General features: G+C 45.0%; 2 protein-coding genes across 11 annotated transcripts; one reads left to right on the forward strand and one right to left on the reverse strand.

Moving 5' to 3' along the window:
• Positions 1-399: 399 nt before the first annotated feature.
• Positions 400-16,239, reverse strand: LOC114873310. 10 transcript variants are annotated; one of them, XM_029181509.2, is made up of 23 exons: positions 15,338-16,236; positions 13,751-13,815; positions 13,149-13,352; positions 10,775-13,055; positions 10,496-10,582; positions 9,976-10,227; positions 9,829-9,897; positions 9,641-9,758; positions 9,310-9,417; positions 8,725-8,827; positions 8,487-8,570; positions 8,203-8,415; positions 7,961-8,147; positions 7,719-7,864; positions 7,456-7,620; positions 6,996-7,376; positions 6,792-6,936; positions 6,586-6,710; positions 5,509-6,519; positions 5,281-5,425; positions 3,684-3,908; positions 2,392-2,681; positions 400-2,311 (listed from the first exon to the last, which is right to left on the reverse strand). In XM_029181509.2, exons 1-23 carry the CDS (start codon positions 15,429-15,431, stop codon positions 1,370-1,372), a joined length of 7,440 nt encoding a protein of 2,479 aa, XP_029037342.2. In that variant the 5' UTR covers positions 15,432-16,236; the 3' UTR covers positions 400-1,369. The 10 variants fall into 10 exon arrangements, 7 of the variants coding, with proteins under 7 accessions (XP_029037342.2, XP_029037339.2, XP_029037344.2 ...); XM_029181506.2 differs by having other exon boundaries at positions 7,719-8,147; XM_029181511.2 differs by lacking the exon at positions 15,338-16,236 and adding an exon at positions 14,485-14,505 and having other exon boundaries at positions 7,719-8,147.
• Positions 16,240-16,789: 550 nt separating this feature from the next.
• LOC114873318 lies at positions 16,790-18,379 on the forward strand. Its single transcript, XM_029181531.2, has 4 exons — positions 16,790-17,072; positions 17,164-17,372; positions 17,451-17,598; positions 17,690-18,379. The coding sequence occupies exons 2-4, from the start codon at positions 17,228-17,230 to the stop codon at positions 18,153-18,155; spliced, it is 759 nt and encodes a 252-aa protein (XP_029037364.2). The 5' UTR covers positions 16,790-17,072; positions 17,164-17,227; the 3' UTR covers positions 18,156-18,379.
• The last annotated feature ends 807 nt before the right edge of the window (positions 18,380-19,186 follow it).

Below are 19,186 nucleotides of genomic sequence, written 5' to 3' on the forward strand. Positions count from 1 at the left end.
AACTTAAAGCAAAGTTATTCACGCGGATGTTACCGGGCTTAACGAATGAACACTAGCGCCATCTATCGGGAAGTCGCGGAAACTACTAGACGAATGGTTTTCGAAACTTCCCGATAAGTGGCGCCACTGTTCCACTTTTTATGGAATTTATTTCCATATTAATGTTTTAATGCTTTTGTTGAATTAATTATAATTATTTTGTTGAATTGAAGTTTGGCATCGATAATTTCTTCTTTATGAACATTTTCTTCCTTATCGACGACGTAAGTCGTTGAGTAGTTTGAGCCGTTCTTGTATAGACGGCGCTGCGCTCGGAAAATTTGAAATTTATTAAACAATTATTTCAATAATTTTTCAGTCTTGTTAATTACAGAGAATTAAAACTGCGGCTTTCGATAGTTCTTTTAAATTAGCAATATATAAGATTTATTTACAAACTGTAGCGTAGTCTCCGTACAATAAGGGTAATAGAGAAAGATAGAGAATTCCTTGATAGCGGAATCTCGATACATTTAATAAATAACAGTATATCACGATCGTTATGGATTTAAAATAAATACTGTTCTACCGTCGGCCTATAATTTCATTCCTTTACGTGCATAATTCCTTATTTACAAATGTAAGAAAATCGATTGTCAGGCTGACGACGAAACGCCTTGCTTTTGTACGATTCGACGGTTACCTCGATATCATCAGCGATACGCGACGACACGTTACATGCGTGAACGCGTTTAACCACGCGATTATTCAACTATAAAGCGAATATCGGTCGCGTAAAGCGTATAAAGTATAAACACAATCGATATGATCGAAAAAAGAATAAAGAGAAACGGAACGGGCATAGTTCCCAGAAAGAGAAGCAGCAACGCGTTGCTCGAACCCTTGCGTTGCTATTCTATCAAATGTATGTGCCCCTAACGTATACGAACAATAAACACGTTACAACATTGAACGCTGAACGTTAAACGTTGAACGTTAAATGTAAAACGTCGTCGATCGAAAAGACCGACGCGAATCGCACAGCCACTGCGTCCGACCGAATGCAAAGCTACGCGAACGTTTGTCCTATGTAATCAATTATTAAAAAGTACAAAGTACTCTGCGCGTTAGACGCGCGTTCAAGGCTAACGATGTCTCAATCGCGAATGTTTAACAACCTATGAACCTGTTATATACAAAAAATTGCACACGATTACGATTACGATTCGCAAGTAGTATACGTAATGCAAATAATTGACAATCGAGTAAAATCGCTGCGATAGAAAATGCTTAATGGAAGGAAAAGAGGCATTCGTAGGGCGTTCTCGAGGCTCGAAAAACGAGGCAAGGAACGATCCTTTCGTTTATGTACTTTCAACATGGACGCACGTTATACGTGACTTTCGAGCGGTACTTTATACACTTTGGAAGGCAAACTGGTATCCGGTAAAGACTGCGGTCGAGCGTTAGTTACGTTGAAGACGACGTTGCTCGGCCCGCGAAAGCTAACTTCGATGAGAAAACTGGCATCGGTGAGACCGATACGAGCGGTGCTCAGATCAGGCGAACTCGTTCTCAGTTGACTCTTCTTCGGTCTGTACTCGTTTTTAACTACCCTCTCGGTTTCCACTTGAAGCTTATTGTCTAACCAATGAACCTTGTCAAAGTCCTTGGTACCGCCTACGGTGTGCCTGCGTTTGATCGACCGTTCAGGCATACCGTTCTTCCGCTTCAATTTCGTCGCGCTATCCTTCCTAACCGATTGCCGTCTCTTGCTGATGTTACACTCGGTCTTTTCCGTTTTCGTCAGCGACTCTGACCGCTTCAGCTTACTGTTCGGAGAATCCGATCTTTCCGAGTGTTTGTTCAAACTTTCGGATCGTTTAAGTTTACCGTTTGTAGGCGAGCACAATCTCTCGACAGAGTGCTTGTTCAAACTCTCGGACCTCTTCAATTTCGAGCAAGCGTTCTCGGACCTTTTGTTCAAGGATTCCGATCTTTTCAATCGGGATCGTACCTCGAAGTTCGTCATACTCTCGAATTTCTCCAGTTTGTTCGAGTAATTGGATTCGAGGAGATCGTGGCGAAAATCTTTCGCGAGTTCGCCAGGTTTATCGGTCTGCGTCGACGCAGGTGTCGCTTCCCTTTCGATCCTGCAGCATTCTTGCGTCTCGTTCGTTATCGAATCCGACTCGATCGTTTCTTTGCTCGTATCAATTTTCCTTCGAACCACAGCGCTACGATCGTTGTCCGGCACGTTCTCCTCCGATTGATCGACGTTCCTGCTGTTCTCCGCTGCTACCGACGAATCTGTATCCTTTTCCGGAGCGTCCTACGAGCGAAATGAACATACTTCTTTGATAGAGAAAAATCCATGAAAGTACAGAGAAACAATCGGGAAGAAATACTTGCATTTTTTTGACGAATCGGTTGATACTTGTCGACGGATGATTTATGAAGGCTCGGATCCCGATAAGTTTCGATCGAACTAGATTGTACAGCTGCCGGTGTTGTTTTCCGTTCGTCCGATTCTTTCGGCGATTCACCTGCGACGATTCGCAGGTTTCGGGACACCGTGTTATCATCGTCGCTAAAAGATACACTCTCTACGGCAGAGCCACGCTCCGTCTGGCTCGATGAATTCAGCAAAGATCTCCATTTGCGGTCGAAAGTGGTCGTCAAACTGGTCAAAAGATCGCTACCTGTAATACAACAAGATCCTTTTAATCCATACGCATCGGCCTGTCCGTCTGGTTGTTAGTGAATAAAATTGAAAGCGAACGAACGATTCAACCAGAGGCGTACAAAGCATCGTAAACATCACATATGTATGGTAGACGATTGTTTTTTCGAGGAAAAAGAAAACTCTGTAAGTCGCTCGCTCGGCGGCAAACACGCGTTACAATTTTCAATGACGCGCGACAATGATTTTACACGTGTATGTTCGTTAGACCGATAACGCTTGCTCGTAAGTTCACATTTTAAGGCCATAACACACAGCACTTAACACACGCTTAACATCCTACCGTTCGTATTTGTTCTTTCTCTTCCTCTCGTTACTCGCCATTCAACCGCGATCTCGATCTCGATTGGCGACACAACGCGCGTTCAATTTTATTTTACAGATAAATAAACCTGAATGAAAAGTAACGAGGAGTAGGAACCTTAACGAGGCGACAGAAAAAGCTGGCAAGCACGAGACGCGTTAAGCGACGTATCTCGAACAGAAGATACTCTATCAGGGATAAGCGTACGACAAAGAGCTGATCGTCGAAGAACGATTTAATGGTATCAAGTGTGTGGTAAAGAGGGATAAAGCGACAGAAGGACGATTAAAAAATCGTCTGAACGTGCGCGGGCGGCGGGTTGCGTGCGTAAACGCAAATGGAAATAAAAAGTGAAAAAAAAAAAAAGCCATTCGTGCGAGCCAGTCCTTAGTCGAGCAGTTTTGCGACTTGATATTTCGAATCGGCAGGCCAACTGATTTACCTCGAAGGAATTTGTTTAAAGTCTTGGAAGAGAATCCGGCCCCTGAGCCCGACGTGCCTCGCGGTGATCGCACGCCGGCCTCGTTAGGCTCGTAGGGCTCGGACAGTCGGAAGAGTTCGGAGGGCTCCGAGGCCGGCACTCTCGAACAGGGTGCGATGGGTGTCGACGAAGGTCGCGCGACATCGTTGTCGGCTGCGTCTGCGTCTGATACTGACCCTGGCACTTGTATTCGTCCTGGCATCGACATTGCCACGGACATTGGCATTGGCATTGACATTGGCATTGGTATTGGCATCGGCATTGATATTGGCATTGACATTGGTATTGGCATCGGCATCGGTGACGGACCCGGCGGTGTCTTCGAGGGAGGGCCAGTGGGGCTTGCGGTACCGTGTAGGTGAGACGATATATACCACCAGAAACTGGGATTTGCCGTTTGCCTAAGTGTTCAACGCATTCGCAATCGTCATAATCGACACCCCGTCGAAACAAACAGGTAGAGGTAGACAGACAGACAGACAGACAGACAGAGAAAGTAAACGCGTACTAATCAATTTTCTACAGGCGACGATAACGAACCAGTGAGAATCGATAAATCGATAAGAGCGTCTCCCTTGCCTCCCTTCGTCCCTCTTCGTCTAACGAACCAATAGTTAACAAACGACTACCACACAGGTTACACCTGCTCAACTTTCACCTTTCACAAGATTTCAAGAGATTTGTCGCTTGAGGAACGAGCAAGAGGCAAGACAGCTTTTACGACAAGAGCGACAAGACCAGAAGCGAGCAGTCAAGCACGCATGCAGTCAAGCTGGCCGCCTAATCCATTTGTACAATATACTATGTATACTTGTATACCGACGCGACGAAGAGTCCAACTATATCGTACACAGTATACGTTTTCGCATCATCGTCCAGAGAGCGCATGCAAATCGAGTGCAATCGGTTTTTAGCATCCTGCGTTAAGAATTCCGTCGGGTATGCGCCAGTATGCGACCAGTTATTACATTAGATAAACATCTAAACAATTGAAAAACATATAAATCGATAAGAAAGCTGCGAATAATCGTCGTTACAAATTATTTTTCATCGCAAAGATCGCGATCGATCCTCTCTATCTTCGTACAAATATACGCGAGGCTACAAAAATACGATAAATAAACTGATAACAATGTGCTTTGATCTAGATCGTATGCAGTGTGCTCAGCGTTCTATACTGAAACTTTCTTATTAGCAACTTATTGCCCGATAATACAGCGAAAACGATAAAGCAAACGAAAGAAACAGGAAGAAAGAAAGAAATCAAAGATCAAAGTAAAGTAAAGGAAACAGTGTACGTTAATCGAACTAGAAATCGAACGAAATATATAATCATACGCATCTATCGTACATCGGACAATGGTTTCAAATAAAATAGATCGTTCCGAAAACAACAAAGAACGAACGAAGAGTACCTAGAAAGCTTTTTGTTAATGGTCAGAATCTTCTGAGTCCACTGTAGAAAACAAGATCCGGCTACACTCACCGATCGTCAGAAGCGACGTTATAAAGAGAGAAATATAAACAGTATAAATATATGTATCTATATATATATATATATATAATATATATGTACAGAGAGAGAAAAAATAAACGTAGAATAAAGTCACGCGTGCTTGGTAATAATCTTGTTTCGCAAGCTCAAAGAAAATCGCAACTTTCAATTTCTCCGCTCTCAATTTTTTCTTTCGCTTTTTCTTTCCTTGACAAATACCGATGATATCGAGCTATACGTACGCGTTATTCGAAAAACGTCGAAACGTTGATACTAACCATCGTCCGAAACATCGCTGGAAACGGGTTTTCGATGTTGGCTGCTCGGTGAAATGGACGATCGGGAAACGTCGTGCGTTTCGTGCAACGAGTCCAAGCTGCCGTAACGAACCGGCGATAACGTCGTCGGCTGTTCCGTTACCGGCTGTAAACGTTGAAAAAAGAAGAATGAAAGAAAAATGGAAGTGAAATACTTCACTTCCCGTTGGTTCGTTACCGCTGTCTTACCTCTGCGTCGGTCTTCATTTTCTTGACAAAGTTATTGGCAACCGTGTCCGAGGATATTATCGCGACAGGTTCGTCCGTGAATCGCGAGACTCTTCTGGCTGTTGTGGGTTGTTGTTGGACAGCTATGGAGAGAGGTGGAATACGAGAGGCAGGTCGAGACGCCATGTCGAGGAAAGATTTGTCAGCGGGTCTATCGTTGATTGCGGAAAGACGATGGTAATTTGGCGTGACGGTAGTATCGACTATACTATCCAGTAGATCGTCATTCTCCATTTCACGTTTCGCCAATTGCCATTCCATCTCTATTCTTCGCCGTTCTTCCTCCCTTTTCTCAGCTTCCCGCCTCTGTCGATTTTGATCCCTTTGCAGCATCGCCTTTGTTTCTTGCTCGAATCTTCGTATACGTTCTTGGGTAGTCGCGCTCAATCCGGCGTACGTTCTTATAGCTACCTCGTCGTTGCTCTGCTTAGTGTCGTTCGAGGCGCTCGAAAGCGTCGAATTCGCGTCGAAGAAGCTCAGGCCAGTCTCGCTAGAGAGTCGAGACGACGACTCGGAAGCCGACGAGACGGCCGAGCGACGAACGGGTTGAATCGTCGAATCGATCGATTCGACCGAAGGATTTAAATATTTTCTCTCGTCGTTGCTGTTCTCCGCATTGTTGTCCGTCTTAGCGACGCGATCCGTCCTTGTTATTCCATTACCACCGTCGCCTCCACCGTTTCCATCATTCCCACCGCAGTCTCCATCGCCTCCACCGTCGCCTCCACCTACGCCATCATCCCCACGGTCGTCACCACCAGTGATTTCACCGCCACCACTTCCATCACCGCTGGTCTCGTTCGCGCGATTAACGATCGTAGCCGTGTCAATCGTTGGAGAACGATCGATCGAACGATTCGACTGATTATTGTTCTCGTGCATCATGACCATCATGCTCACCGAACAATGTCGTTCGCTCAACGCCATGCTTTGTCGATTTGGTAAATTTTCTGTTTCCTGCTTCGTTCTCAACTGTACCAAATAGACGCCAAGAGTAATATTTGAATGAAAGAACGGTAAAAAAATTTTTGTACAAACCTTTTCGACTTCATGATTTTCGTTGTCCGTCTCGTCTTGGACTTTCCTTCTTCTTTGTATCTTACGATTAGCGGCTGATATGATGGACGATACGATATCCTTGGCGGACGCCATTTCTCGTACCCCTATTTCGTTGAAATTCCAACGACAATTGTGAGAAATAATAGAACGATGAAAGAAACTTTTGTAAGGTTAACAAATCGTACCTTCTACTTTCTGAATGTTGTTTAACAACAGATTATGGTTATTACTAGAGGTTGCCTCGATTTCACTGGTGTCGGCAGGAAGACTGAGATTAACGCTCAGCCTGCTTAAATCGTCTAAATCATCGTCCGAGAAGAACCAGTCGACCTATAGCATAACGAGAGTATGTACAATTTCTTCGTGGGTATCGTTAAGAAAATACATACGTTATTCAGTAAACTTTCAACTATGCGACACTGATGCGACATATCGGTGACCATAGTGACCATATTGTCCCTGGAACCACTGGCTCGAACCAACGTAGGACCAAACACAATAGCCAAGTTCTTCGCTTCCATTTTATTAATCTCGCTATGCTCGACTATCTTTTTCAGATGGAACATCAAATATTTCAGAGTCTCGAAGTGATGCTCCGGAAGGTCTCTCAGCAATTTTCTTATCGTTGTCATCCTTCTTTGCGGATCTTCCACTTTATCGGCATCGATAAACATAGGATACAATTCTGCGGTGAGCAAAGAATCAGGAAGTTGACGGAAGAAGGACTTCAAGAGAGACGATATCACGTTTACGTCGCTCCATCTGGGATCCTAATAAAACCGAGACGAATTAACATGTTTAACGAGGAAGAAAACAAGAAGACAGACAAACGCGACGGATGAACGTTACCTGAAGATTGATATTCTCAAATCCTTTGTTCACGCTGTCCGTCAAATGCGATATTGCGGCGGTATTACCGGGTACTCTGTAAATGCCGATCACCTCGAGACCTCTTGCCTCGACGATGCTCGTGCACATCTCGACGATCAACGGCACGTATTCCGAGAACGAAGACTGTACGGAGGTAAATCGACGATGAAAAATAACGCTCGAGATCGTTGCGAGCAAAGGGAAGTTGTGGAGAAAAAAAAAAATAGGGAATAATCACTCACCGGTGGGCATAATTCGAGCGGTACTCTGAAAGTAGCACCCTCGGGTGGTAACTGCGCGGTCGGCGAAGAAGGTGGACCCGACTGACCGTGCATTCTTCGAAGCTGTTTCGCGACCCGGCCTTTCCACGTCTTCGTCTTTGGTGAAACTAAACTTTCGATCGTTTGACTCGGTTTTCGAGTTTTATTGATCGGCGACTGACCGGTCGGTGATCTGTTTCGGAAGGAAGTCAATTTCTTGATACCTTTATGCCCTGGAAGAGGGCTCAACCTTTGTCCACTGCCAGCTAAGCCGCCACCACCGCTACCACCGTTACTCGGTACCGTTATCGAATTGGCGTTTGCGATTGTCTGACACGTCAAAGAATTGCTGGAAGGACAGGGGGTTTGCGGGACGGCTTGTTGCTTCAAAGTGCTGTTGTAAGCGACTTCCTAAAATACGAAACGCGTATGAAAACGTTAACGACAACGCGGTTTTCGAACTCACCGATGGTTTCTCAGCGGCAGCGTGTTCGTGTAACGCTCGTAACCAAAGCGCCATCGACGCCGCGTCTTCGGTCTGCAGCAGAACCTCCGCGTTCGGATTCGCTAATCGTAGCACGTGTTTGCGTTTCGTGTAATCTTCAGCTATATCCACGACGGAACATCTCACATCCACGCTCTGGGCTACGTTTTCACCGTCGTTTGCTAACGAAGGACTCTAAATAATGTAGAGTAGATCGTTAGTACAAAGTAGCTCGTCGAAAATCGAAAATCATGATATCCTTATACCTGATTTTGACGATCCTTATAAAAGAAGAGTATCGGTCCACGAAGAACGCCCCACACCTGCTTCCACGAACGATCGGATGATCGCTGAAATTACACAAGTTACGATCACACCCGATCCGCTAACTTTTACACCTTTTTAGCAATCTACGACTGTTCTTCGGAATACCGTCGTGCTTTGATTTAAGTGAAATTTTGCGAATAAGTTCCTCTTTGTGAAAATGGTTATTGAATCGTTTACCTTGCCATCGAGTACAGTAAATTTCACATGCAAAGGTCCTTCTCGGTCGATTTGTCCGACATCTTTCACGATGCTGGTCGTGTCTTGATCGGTGCACGTGTTACTGTTGAACAAATAACAAATGAGAGAAAGGGAAGGGAAGAAAAGGAAAAGGAAAGTTCAATTCATCTTTCTACGATGATGTAAAACACAATTGGCACGGGATAGCGGCACGTGTGGCGTGGATACCGTGATCAATCCGTTTCAATAATCTCCCTCGATCCAACGTTTCTCACGCGCGTTTTACTCGGATCGATGATTAAAAAAAACAGAGATCCTTGATCGTAGAATTGTAATTGGTATCGACGCGGTTCTACTCGCAGGAATTGAAGAAGTTGGTTAGTCGGTAGAAGCGAAGCGGTTTAGTCCAGCGACGTGACAAGTTTGACAAGGTTTCATTGTGTTAATTTAACACGGCGTTAAATATGTTAAAAAACGTAATCAACGACGAGACACAGCAGCAGAAACGAGTACGGCGAAGGAACGTTTTTGCGGTAAATAGAATATAGCGTTTTCGTGCTTTCTCTCAACATGTACTATCCTCACCGATGAACGTTTCTGCTTAAGCTCGCAGACTGAGTCACTTCCTCGAAGATGCGCCGTAACGATGCGATATCGTTTGGAAACAGCGGTAGCCGCCATCTCTTATGAACGCTGAAAATACGGACGGAGGCAAAAGATGATGTATAATCGCGATAGAGAAACTGTAAACAGGGAACTAGTTCCACGTTCCATCCTAGCGGAAACCGATATAATCGAAAGTGCGCCAGAGAAAGTACACGAGACAGATCGCGGAGAAGAGGAGAGATACGCGCGTAGACCTAGGCAACAAGCTCGATCGTTTTCATCGACGGAACGTTGTACGTTTCACGCTTACCTCCGCGAAGCGTGAATCGGCTCGGAATCGCTCAGTTCCAAATCGCTGTCGACGTGCATTCGTTCGCCCCACGTTGCTTTCAAGTAGGATACCCTTCTCGTGGCACGATCTTCGTCCGCTGAAAGAAAAGTCAGACAAGATGTACGAATTCTGACACACCTAGATCTACCAGCATCATGGCTACTTACCTATCTGTCCATTTTTCGGCCGTCTGAACACAACTCCGTTACCCTGTACCGCATTATCCGGCAGCGGACCTTCAAACAAAATCATTGAACCGATTCATATTGGACAGACGATCCACGATCCAAAGGGAAATTAACAGACAAACTAACCACGATCAGTTTCAATAATTTGCGCGTAAGCATCCTGCTTCCTAGACGATTTCTCGCTGCTCTTCTCATCGTCGAGGGTCGCGTTGCTCGCTTCGCTTTGCCTTCGCTCAGCGTCCTCTTGCCGTTGCGACCATCGATGTCTACCGGTTTGCGAGCCGGCTACGCTCGCCGATTCCCACGACTCGACGCTGCTGCTGCGAATCCTCGACTGTGCGCTTTCCTCTCCGTCCATCGTTCTCAAACTCGATGTCTCTGCGCAAATAAAAGAATATCAGTCTGTTTCCGCGAGGCAGATTCGTCATTGCTCTATGTTAGTGGTTTTTAACAACTTGTAAAGAGGAAGAAAGAAAGTAAGAAGGTGAGAAAGAAAAGAAGAAAAAGAATAGATACAGGCAACGAGAGTGAAAGTAATTGTGCCTCGAGGGAACAAAGCTGCGTAACAATGAAAGAAAAAAGTAAAGCAGCACATCGGCGAACACAACACGCTTAATTGATACGGCTGACTCCGATTTCTTTCTACCTTCGATCGCACGATAGTTGACCGGTGGTTCACAATGGATGCGACTGCTGCCTACAGGAATTACTCTGTTTCCCTTTAATCCGTTACCTAAATATTCACAGTGGCGCATTAAGGAAATCGTGTTCCAAAGTTGTCTGGTTACTCGATTAAACCTTAGTTTTACTCGATACGGAGAAAGTGAACGCGAAAGATAAAAGTAGAAACGAGCGATTAACAATGAACAATGAATGATGTACATATAAAATACGAGGTCGTACGAGAGAAAATAGAGAAACGTACCAGTGTCCAAGGACTTGGTCTCCCTGGACGAGATCGGTAATCTTCTCGGCTCTTGAGCTTCCGCTTTCGATTCGAACTCCCGTTTCCGTACAGCTACGTTCGGCACGCTACGTTTGTTCGACAATCTCGACAATTCACTCTTGTAGAGGTTCGTTCGATCGCCGGTCGGTTCGTCGTCGTCGCTCATTAAACGGCCCGATTCGAACTGTTTCGCTCGTCGCGATACGATCTGCAACCCTTGAGGCAGCGCTGGAAACTTGTCGTTAGCCTTTTTATCGGGTCCTGGCGAAGAGGGAAGAGACGAACTGCCGTTCTTCGCGTCCGTCGATTGCCGAGATTCACCCGAGAATAAAACTACGCTGCTCGCGATGTTCTCCTGTATCTTCGATAAAGTACCGATAAAGTTGTTCGATTTACCGGCACCCCTGTGCGTTTGTTGCTGCTGTTGTCTGTCGGGTAAGTCTTTCCATTCGGAGGCATCCCGATGATCGTCGTAAACGGACGGCGCGTACAGTCGATCGGTCGATGTTTGTTCGCAAGGACGATCCAACGAGCGGGTCACTCCACTGAAAGCTTCGTCGGCTTGATTGTTTCGGGGATCGATCAAGTAATCGACCTCGCCGGACGAGTTACTTCCAAACCTTTGGACGTTCTGATTGGAACAGCCAAGTCCGGTGCTCTTGTTCGACGATTCTTTCCTACCTTGGCCGACCCTCGAATTGGACGAGTGTTGCTGATCCTGTTTCAGATCGTTCGGCGGCCAGATCTGCCTCTGAAGTTTCTGCGGCCTCGCGTAAAATTCACGCGGAATCGCGGCAGCGGAACTGTCGTTTCGAATCGGAGGCTCAGCTTTCTCGTCGGGTAGAAACCAACCGATCGGATGGCTCGGTCTTCGGAGAAATTCTTCTTTCTGTTCGAAACTCTTACGAAGCCTGGTCATGATGACGGAGTCGTCGATGCTCGAACCAGCGAGGCTAAGATCGTTCCCGGTATCGTTTCTGTAACCGCTCGAGTGTCCGCTGCTACTCTCGTTTCTGCTTCCGTTCGTTTCGTTCCCGTGTACCGCGCGATCGTTGCCGGGCACAGGTGAAGAATCCCTACGGGAATCGATGCTGAACCTCGAATTGTGATCGCAGGATCTAAGCGCATCCGTGCTAGCGTAACTCGCCGAGTCGAAATTATTCAGCGTCGAACTACCGGTACTTCCTTCGCTGGCGCGACGCAAAGTCACCCTCCTCGTGGCTGAACGATAAATTGGTACTTGGGGTTCCGCCCGGGACAACGGAAATCTCGTCAAGCTCGAATATTGTTGTGGATGAGATTGATAATACTGTTGCTGTTGCTGTTGCTGCAGATTGTGATGCTGATGATGCGGATGGTGATGATGATGATGATGGTGGGAATGATGGTGTTCTTCGGTGTTGGATCGAACCGGTTCTCCGTGTCGAACACGCTCGTATATCGGATCCTTGATCCTATCGTAAATTTGATCGCTGTTCGCTCGCGAATAAAGAGACTCGCAACGGGTTCTATCGGAGGAATCGTATTTATCGGATTTCGAGATGTCCGATTGCATCGATTTGTCGCTCGCTGATTGTACAACGGACGAGTTCGAGGCATCTTTGGACGACTGTTGAACAGGTGGATTTCGCAAGGGCAGTTTCTCGTGCATCGACTGGTAGAGAGCGGCAATTTCTTGAAAAGGTTTGCGATAAGCCGCGCTTCTCGACTGTGCTTGCGACTGCGTTCGACCGCTGTTCGAGCAGCGTTGTTCTTGCCTTTCTTTTGGAAATTCGTTCGACCGACAAAACGTCTCTTGATCTCGAGCGGAAAGGCAATCGTCGATCGGCTGATCCGATTCGAGGCGGGACGAGGGCGCGGGCACAGAATTGGCCGGCGTGCAAACCCAGGACTGCCTCGCTCGCGGCGACAAACCGGGAATCATGCTGATCGACCTGCGCTGCCTGTGGCTACTTCTTTCCGGTGATCGCAAACGTGGTCGTTGATTCGTTTCAGGATTGTGAGCAGTCTCGCCGAAGTATCTTTGCAGAATGTCGTCCTCTTTCGAAACGACCAGAAGTCGTAACCAAGGATCCGCCTGTTGGATACGTTGTACCACCTTGGAGTACTGTTCGCCACGGGTCGTTTTCCCGTCCACGGACACCACACGATCACCCATCCTGAGTCCAGCTTCGGCGGCCGGCGAATTAGCGAGTACGTGTTTCACGAATATCGTGTCCATCGGTTCGTCGATTCTCGTCCGCTCGTGTCCCGGCAACATCTAACCAAGAAAAATCATCTGTTTCTTGTCAATCGAGATCGCCTCGATTCTCAAACGATTCCCAGCTAACTACGCGGCATGAGAAACACTTACGCAACAGGACTCGGGCGGATAAACGATGAAATGACGAAGCGTGAAACCAAAACCATCCTCGCCGCGGCGGAGTAACAAAGTTCGAGGACCCCGAGGAGGAGAGTCGTCTCGTTGAACGTTTCGAGATCCCGGTGTCGTTCCTCCTCCTGATCCAGCTGAAGAAACCGTACTCGGTGCAGGTGGTGGAGGCGAACCGCGTTCTATCTGCAAGAAAATCATTCCTCGATCGTTAACCGATTCTCACGGATTTATTTCATCTGTCATCCACTCTTTTCTCTCTCTCGTTCGCTCTCACTTGTTCCGTTTTACAATCGTGGCCCTCCTTTCCGTTTTCCGATAAATACTAGCAGAAAAGAATGAAACGAGCGTTAACAGAAGAAAAGATTGTAAAAAGTGTACACATAGGGAAACACGTGAAACGATCGAGTTATTGAAAAAGCTTCGAAATAAGATCGCTAATATCGTCGGCGGTCTCGGTTTCGGTTTCGGTTTCAGTTTCCTATCTTCCAACTCGTTTCGCCTCGAAAGCGCGTTTTCCCAGCTTCGTTCACGAAAATAAACCGAATCGAAGTTTGGCACGACGACCGTTTGGTTTTACGTACCGTGTGCGCCTGTCCAATCAACCCTTGGGAATTATTTCGGTCCTCAGCCATTGTGCCGTCTCCTCCTGAAAACAACCGATAATTTAATATACACCAGACGAAACGTTCGATCGATCCACCTTACGCGATTCGAACGCGGTCGGTACCAAGGATCGTTTACCGAGATCGGGATCGGGATCCGTTTCGGTTCGTTGCGATTGCTCGATTTTCTCGATGATGCTACGTCACGGAACCGATCCGTCCACCGCTACCGATCGAGAAGCTTCGTTTCGCTTAACGATTATTACAATATATTTACAAGAATTACGATGCCATGCAGTCGTATCGAGTTCCCTCCTTTCTCGGTTACTTCTGTATGTACGTTCTACATATCTACGTATGTACACCGTGTTCTACCGATGCGTTAACACACGATACGCACGCACGTGTACATCGGAACCTAACCGAACGAACCACCATTCTACTTTCTCTGTAACGCGACATACTTTCTTGCTATAATTTTTCACCAATCGAAACGATATTCAACGAAATTCCGCGCTCTTTCCATTGCGTTATGAAATTAATTAAGAAAGTTTGAAGAAAAAACGCACCGAAAGCTAGGAAATTTTATTACGATCGTTTCTCCGTTAATTTCACTAGCGATACTTTAAACGCGTGTCGCGGCTGGTTTAATCAAAGAAAACCGTACGACCGATCGATAACCGTTACAAACAAACGTTCGATGATAAACGAACATTGTCAATATTATCCGTTCGCTTCGCCTTCGTCTTTGTCTTCCTCTTCGTTTTCCTCATAATCTGTCACCTTATCCCGGCTCGTGTTTGAATAAAAGGAAAATGGGAAGCAAGTGTAAGTAAGTAAACGATACGATTTCTTTTCAATTATTACGCGGCCAAGCAAAACGATTGCATGCGCTCGCAATTCCTACGCATAATAGAGACTCTTTTCAAACAGATATCTAAATATACGCGGCGGCGCAGGTCTAGTATTCCGTATCGCGGTTACCAAAATATCAGTTACTCTTTTAACCTTTTCCGTTTTCTCCGTTGCTCGTCGGGCGCGTTTATAAATGCCGCGCTTTCCAACATTTTCTCTTTCTTTATCATGCTACATTAATCCGGAGGGAAAAATCAATTTCACCTTTCCTTCTCTGCCGGAAAAGGTATCTATGGTTTAGTGGTACCGATAAAGGAATTAGAATCGTTCTATTTAACTTATCGATAACCAAGATCGACGAGATAACGATATGATTCAAAACGATAACGTATGATTTAAAAAAAAACGGAAAGTAAAACATTCGGGCCTTTTCTTTTATTTTCCATTTAAACGAGCTTCGTGTTATTCTTCGCCTTGGGGGGAAAAAGGAAAACAGTGTTATAAAGGTTGCAAAATAAGCCTTCTACTGTAAATAAAATCGCGATACCGAAGATAACGGGTAAGGAGGGAATAAAAAGGAGACTACACATGTTTGAAACATCAACGTCGAATCGAATATTCGCGGGCATGCAAATAAAAGAGATGAAAGAGAGAGAGAATGAACGAGGGACGAGGAGGAGGAGGAGTTCCAACCACATTAGGAGTACACACCTCTAGTAGGAAGTGTCGCGCATCGAGTGCTCGCAGCGCCTCCGTCGTTGTCCCTTGGTTGCTCGTGATACGGCGATAAGTTGGCTCGTTTCATGAATTTCAATTTCCTCCGTCCTGTCAAAAAGATCGGTCGCGCGGCAATGGATCTGAGGTTACGAATCCAGTCAATGCATACTTGGCAGAACACTGTTTACAAGAAACGTCGTTGCGGTCGACGACGAAAGCCGTTCCCAAAGGCACAATCCTCTTCGATGTTCCATTTTCCAAGCTATCCTTTCTAGAAACCCGTATCTCGACGAACGCATGACTCGCAATCGGAAGCGAACAGATTCGGACGATTCGTGCACACGGCACAATGCACGCGTTCGACTTTTTTTTCACCCACCGTTGACCGACCACCTTCTCTTCTCTTCGGTCGGTTCACGGTTTGAGAATAGATAGGCGGTCGACGCGACGGTCGTCCGTCTTCCAGAAGCGCGACTCGTGTCAATCGAATCGACGCTTCGATTCACCCGAACGATAGGTTAACTCGGAAACCTTCGACCGAGTCATCTTCATCGATCGCATTCTCTACCAGTTTCGTCGAACGAAATAACACGCCGTTCGATCGGTTGAACAAATTCACAGTTCTTCAAACGAAACCGATACTTAACGTTCACGGTACAACACAATACGGATATGATACGACACGATACGATACGATACACCACACGACACGGTATAGTAATATGGCTGCCTAACAGAATCGAACATACCGACGGTCCTCCACTCTGTAAGGATAATCGGTGAAAGTCGAACAAAAGTATTCTTCCCTGTGAATCGCCACAGTTTTGCAGGTTTTTGAACCTTTTAATTTTCACCGATTGGAAAAGTGTCACGAAACGCCACTTTCGTGCCCGCCATTACTCCGAACGGTCTTCCTTTCTGCCCATATCCCTCCCTTCTTTCGTAGTCTTTCCTATTCTTTCTAACACGACCGATTCTCACCGCCCCACCTCGTTCGCGCTCTGTCTTTCCCTCCCGTCGTTCTGCTGCGCTCGTCCACTTTTACCCCTACCTGTCTAGCCATTGAAAAGTACGCGCAGCGACATCTATCGCCGAAGCGCGCAAACTAATTCCCAAATCCTCTAGGTCGATAATATCGTTTTCTATCGTATCCTTCTTGCTCTTATCATATATCGATAACATAGAAACCTGAATCTCTATGAGTGTGTATTCTTGCTTATAAGAGCGTTAAAAATATCTCTGCATGACCGTATCTAAATGCAGTCAATCTTAAAAATTATATTTTTTAATCAAAGCAATCTATTGGTTGATTTTTGTATATAAAATTTTATGCAAAATTATCTGCAATATTCAGGGTATAATTAGATATTCATTTAACAACAAATAACAGACAAATTATGATAACATAGGTTGGTTCGAAGTTCAGTAAAACTGTATACGCCTCTGGAAATGGCAGACGCGAGACGACATGATGTTTTGTCGGTGACGCGACAACTTTCTGTTATCGAACTGCTCGGGTGTTGCATTTTACGCGTTGTGTCGTGGTGCCACGATTATTGTTCAATATCCAAAAACTACGACAATCGATCTAAAGTAAACTGCAGTACACGTGAAAGTAATACGAATTGAAAGATCGTTGCAATCAGCGCGTGTCTGCGAACCTACAACGACACGAACGTCGGTGACGCAGACACTGCAGCAACAAACGTAAACTAGCAGCTAGTTCAAAGTAACGTAAACATGATGCTCCCAATAATTTAGCTTTTAATAATTAACGATGATTAAAACATATGAAAAACAATTATTTACAAATATTTCAGGTGTCTATTTTTACATAGAACATCGCGTAACTGAAACATCCATTTATAAATTAAAAAGAAAAAAATGCACGAGACAAGAGATTACATAAATTTAGTGCTAACGGTTAAAAAATATCCGGTACTGTACGATCTCAGTTGTAACGATTACCACAATAGAATTGTACGAAATAAAATGTGGAAAGCAGTGGCGCAAGAAGTGAATGCTACTGGTAAGAATCTTTCAAAATTCAAATGTATCATAAATTTTCGTAAAAATATATGTTTATACGCGCACGTTTTCCTCGTAGCGGCCGAATGCAAAGACAAATGGAAAAATCTGCGTGCCAGTTACAGTAGGCACTTGAGAAATAAAATCACGGGAAATTCCAAGTCGAAGAAACCATATTACATGGCTAGTTACATGGACTTCCTCCTTCCCTATAGTAAAGCTGGCAGGTGACTGTGAATTGGTAACGCGGTCACGCGATCCCTCGTCTGTTTAAGGACGATCGCCATCCAACTAGGTTTTATCTTCTTCTACTTTCAGACAAGACAATTCAAACGAGGAAGGTACTGTAACACAGGAGGGTTGGAACGACGAAGAGGTCGCCTCGGACGCATCATCAAACTACGAAAAATCAAGCAAGTGTGATCAAAAAATTCCACTGTCAGATAGAGATACCGATACGAGGAACGAAGAGCACGCGTTCTCGCGAAACAATCCGATTACATTCGCGAACGATAAATTACTGACACCAAGGTCACCCGATAATTATCTTCTAAGCAATAGGCAAGAACTCGACGAGTCGATCAGCGATCCTGACTGGTTGTTCTTGAAAAGCATATTGCCAGATATTCACCAGATGACCGGTCCAGAGAAAAGGACCTTTAAGGTATCCGTGTTGAGTCTAATCGTCAAGATATTAAACGAAAGAGAATCTATAGGGACATCTATAGAAAACGAAATTCCTAATTCTGTGATGGAAAGTCAAAAGGATGAAGAGGGAGTTTGATTTTGAAAATCGAGGAATCACCCACACTACGCTTTTTGGGAACCATCCCCCATTTCTGACACCAATTGTAGAATGGCGGCAGAAAACTTAAGGAGTTTTGTCTTGGGAATCACCACCGTCCAACTAACTATAGAGACTCGTCAGGGGGACTGACCCCGGTTCAGTTGTAACGATTACCACAATAGAATTGTATGAAATAAAATGTGAAAAGCAGTGCCACAAGAGACGACGGTCCCTGTCCCATATGCCTGAGTCTACACCCACACAACTTCTATATATACTATGCAGCCATGATGGACCGCTTGCGAGAAAGACAAACGACACCTTACGGCCATCACGGGAAGGCCCAGACACCGGGGAAACGACGCCATCTTCCGCTCAAAAATCCCCATACAGTGCGCGTGCGCATACGTGCAGCGCCTTGGTAGATAAATTGTCTTCACAGACTATACTACTTTTTCGATATAAGAAGATCCTAAGGAAAATTATGTATTCTGATTTGTTTTTTACAAAATAACCATGTACAATAACACAAAAGTTCATGAACTTAAATATAATAAACAGTAAAAGTATCTTAAAACTTAAACATCGTTAACTACCAGCCATCAATTAATCAATCGAATACGAAAGGATTTTAAATCAGATTGTACCTTCATTGGCGTATATCTGAACTTTCGTTCTCATAAATTCTCTTTTCGTTGAAAAGACAAATTTTTTGAATTCTACAAAAATGAATGCTAAGTTGTTGAAAAAAGTATCATTTTGAACAACCAAAGAATCTATTGTAGATAAATAAAATAATTGTATAGCACCATTACTATGATCGCTGATATATAAATTAAAAGACCTTTTATAAATACATTAGAGTTTGAAGATAAATGAAAAATGTTTGCTAGTCACTGGTTGAACTTATCAAGAGCAAAGTATATACACGTCACACGGGCACACTTGTCGCGTCAGTTCTCAACACGACGAAACGGGGGACACGGACGTGCAACACGGGTGAAGCATCGTAGTAACGACGTACCTGA

Source organism: Osmia bicornis, chromosome 11, assembly GCF_907164935.1.
Source record: "Osmia bicornis bicornis chromosome 11, iOsmBic2.1, whole genome shotgun sequence".
Lineage (NCBI taxonomy): Eukaryota > Metazoa > Arthropoda > Insecta > Hymenoptera > Megachilidae > Osmia > Osmia bicornis.

Excerpts from the sequence above, each read along its gene's own strand:
- LOC114873318 (XM_029181531.2), top strand. The coding sequence starts at position 17,228 with ATGCACGAGACAAGAGATTACATAAATTTAGTGCTAACGGTTAAAAAA. Across the intron at positions 17,373-17,450 it reads GCAAGAAGTGAATGCTACTG|CGGCCGAATGCAAAGACAAA; the intron begins GTAAGAATCTTT and ends TTTTCCTCGTAG. Across the intron at positions 17,599-17,689 it reads CCCTATAGTAAAGCTGGCAG|ACAAGACAATTCAAACGAGG; the intron begins GTGACTGTGAAT and ends TTCTACTTTCAG.
- LOC114873310 (XM_029181506.2), bottom strand. The coding sequence starts at position 15,431 with ATGAAACGAGCCAACTTATCGCCGTATCACGAGCAACCAAGGGACAAC. Across the intron at positions 10,228-10,495 it reads CAACTATCGTGCGATCGAAG|AGACATCGAGTTTGAGAACG; the intron begins GTAGAAAGAAAT and ends TTATTTGCGCAG. Across the intron at positions 9,759-9,828 it reads GCCGAAAAATGGACAGATAG|CGGACGAAGATCGTGCCACG; the intron begins GTAAGTAGCCAT and ends CTTTTCTTTCAG.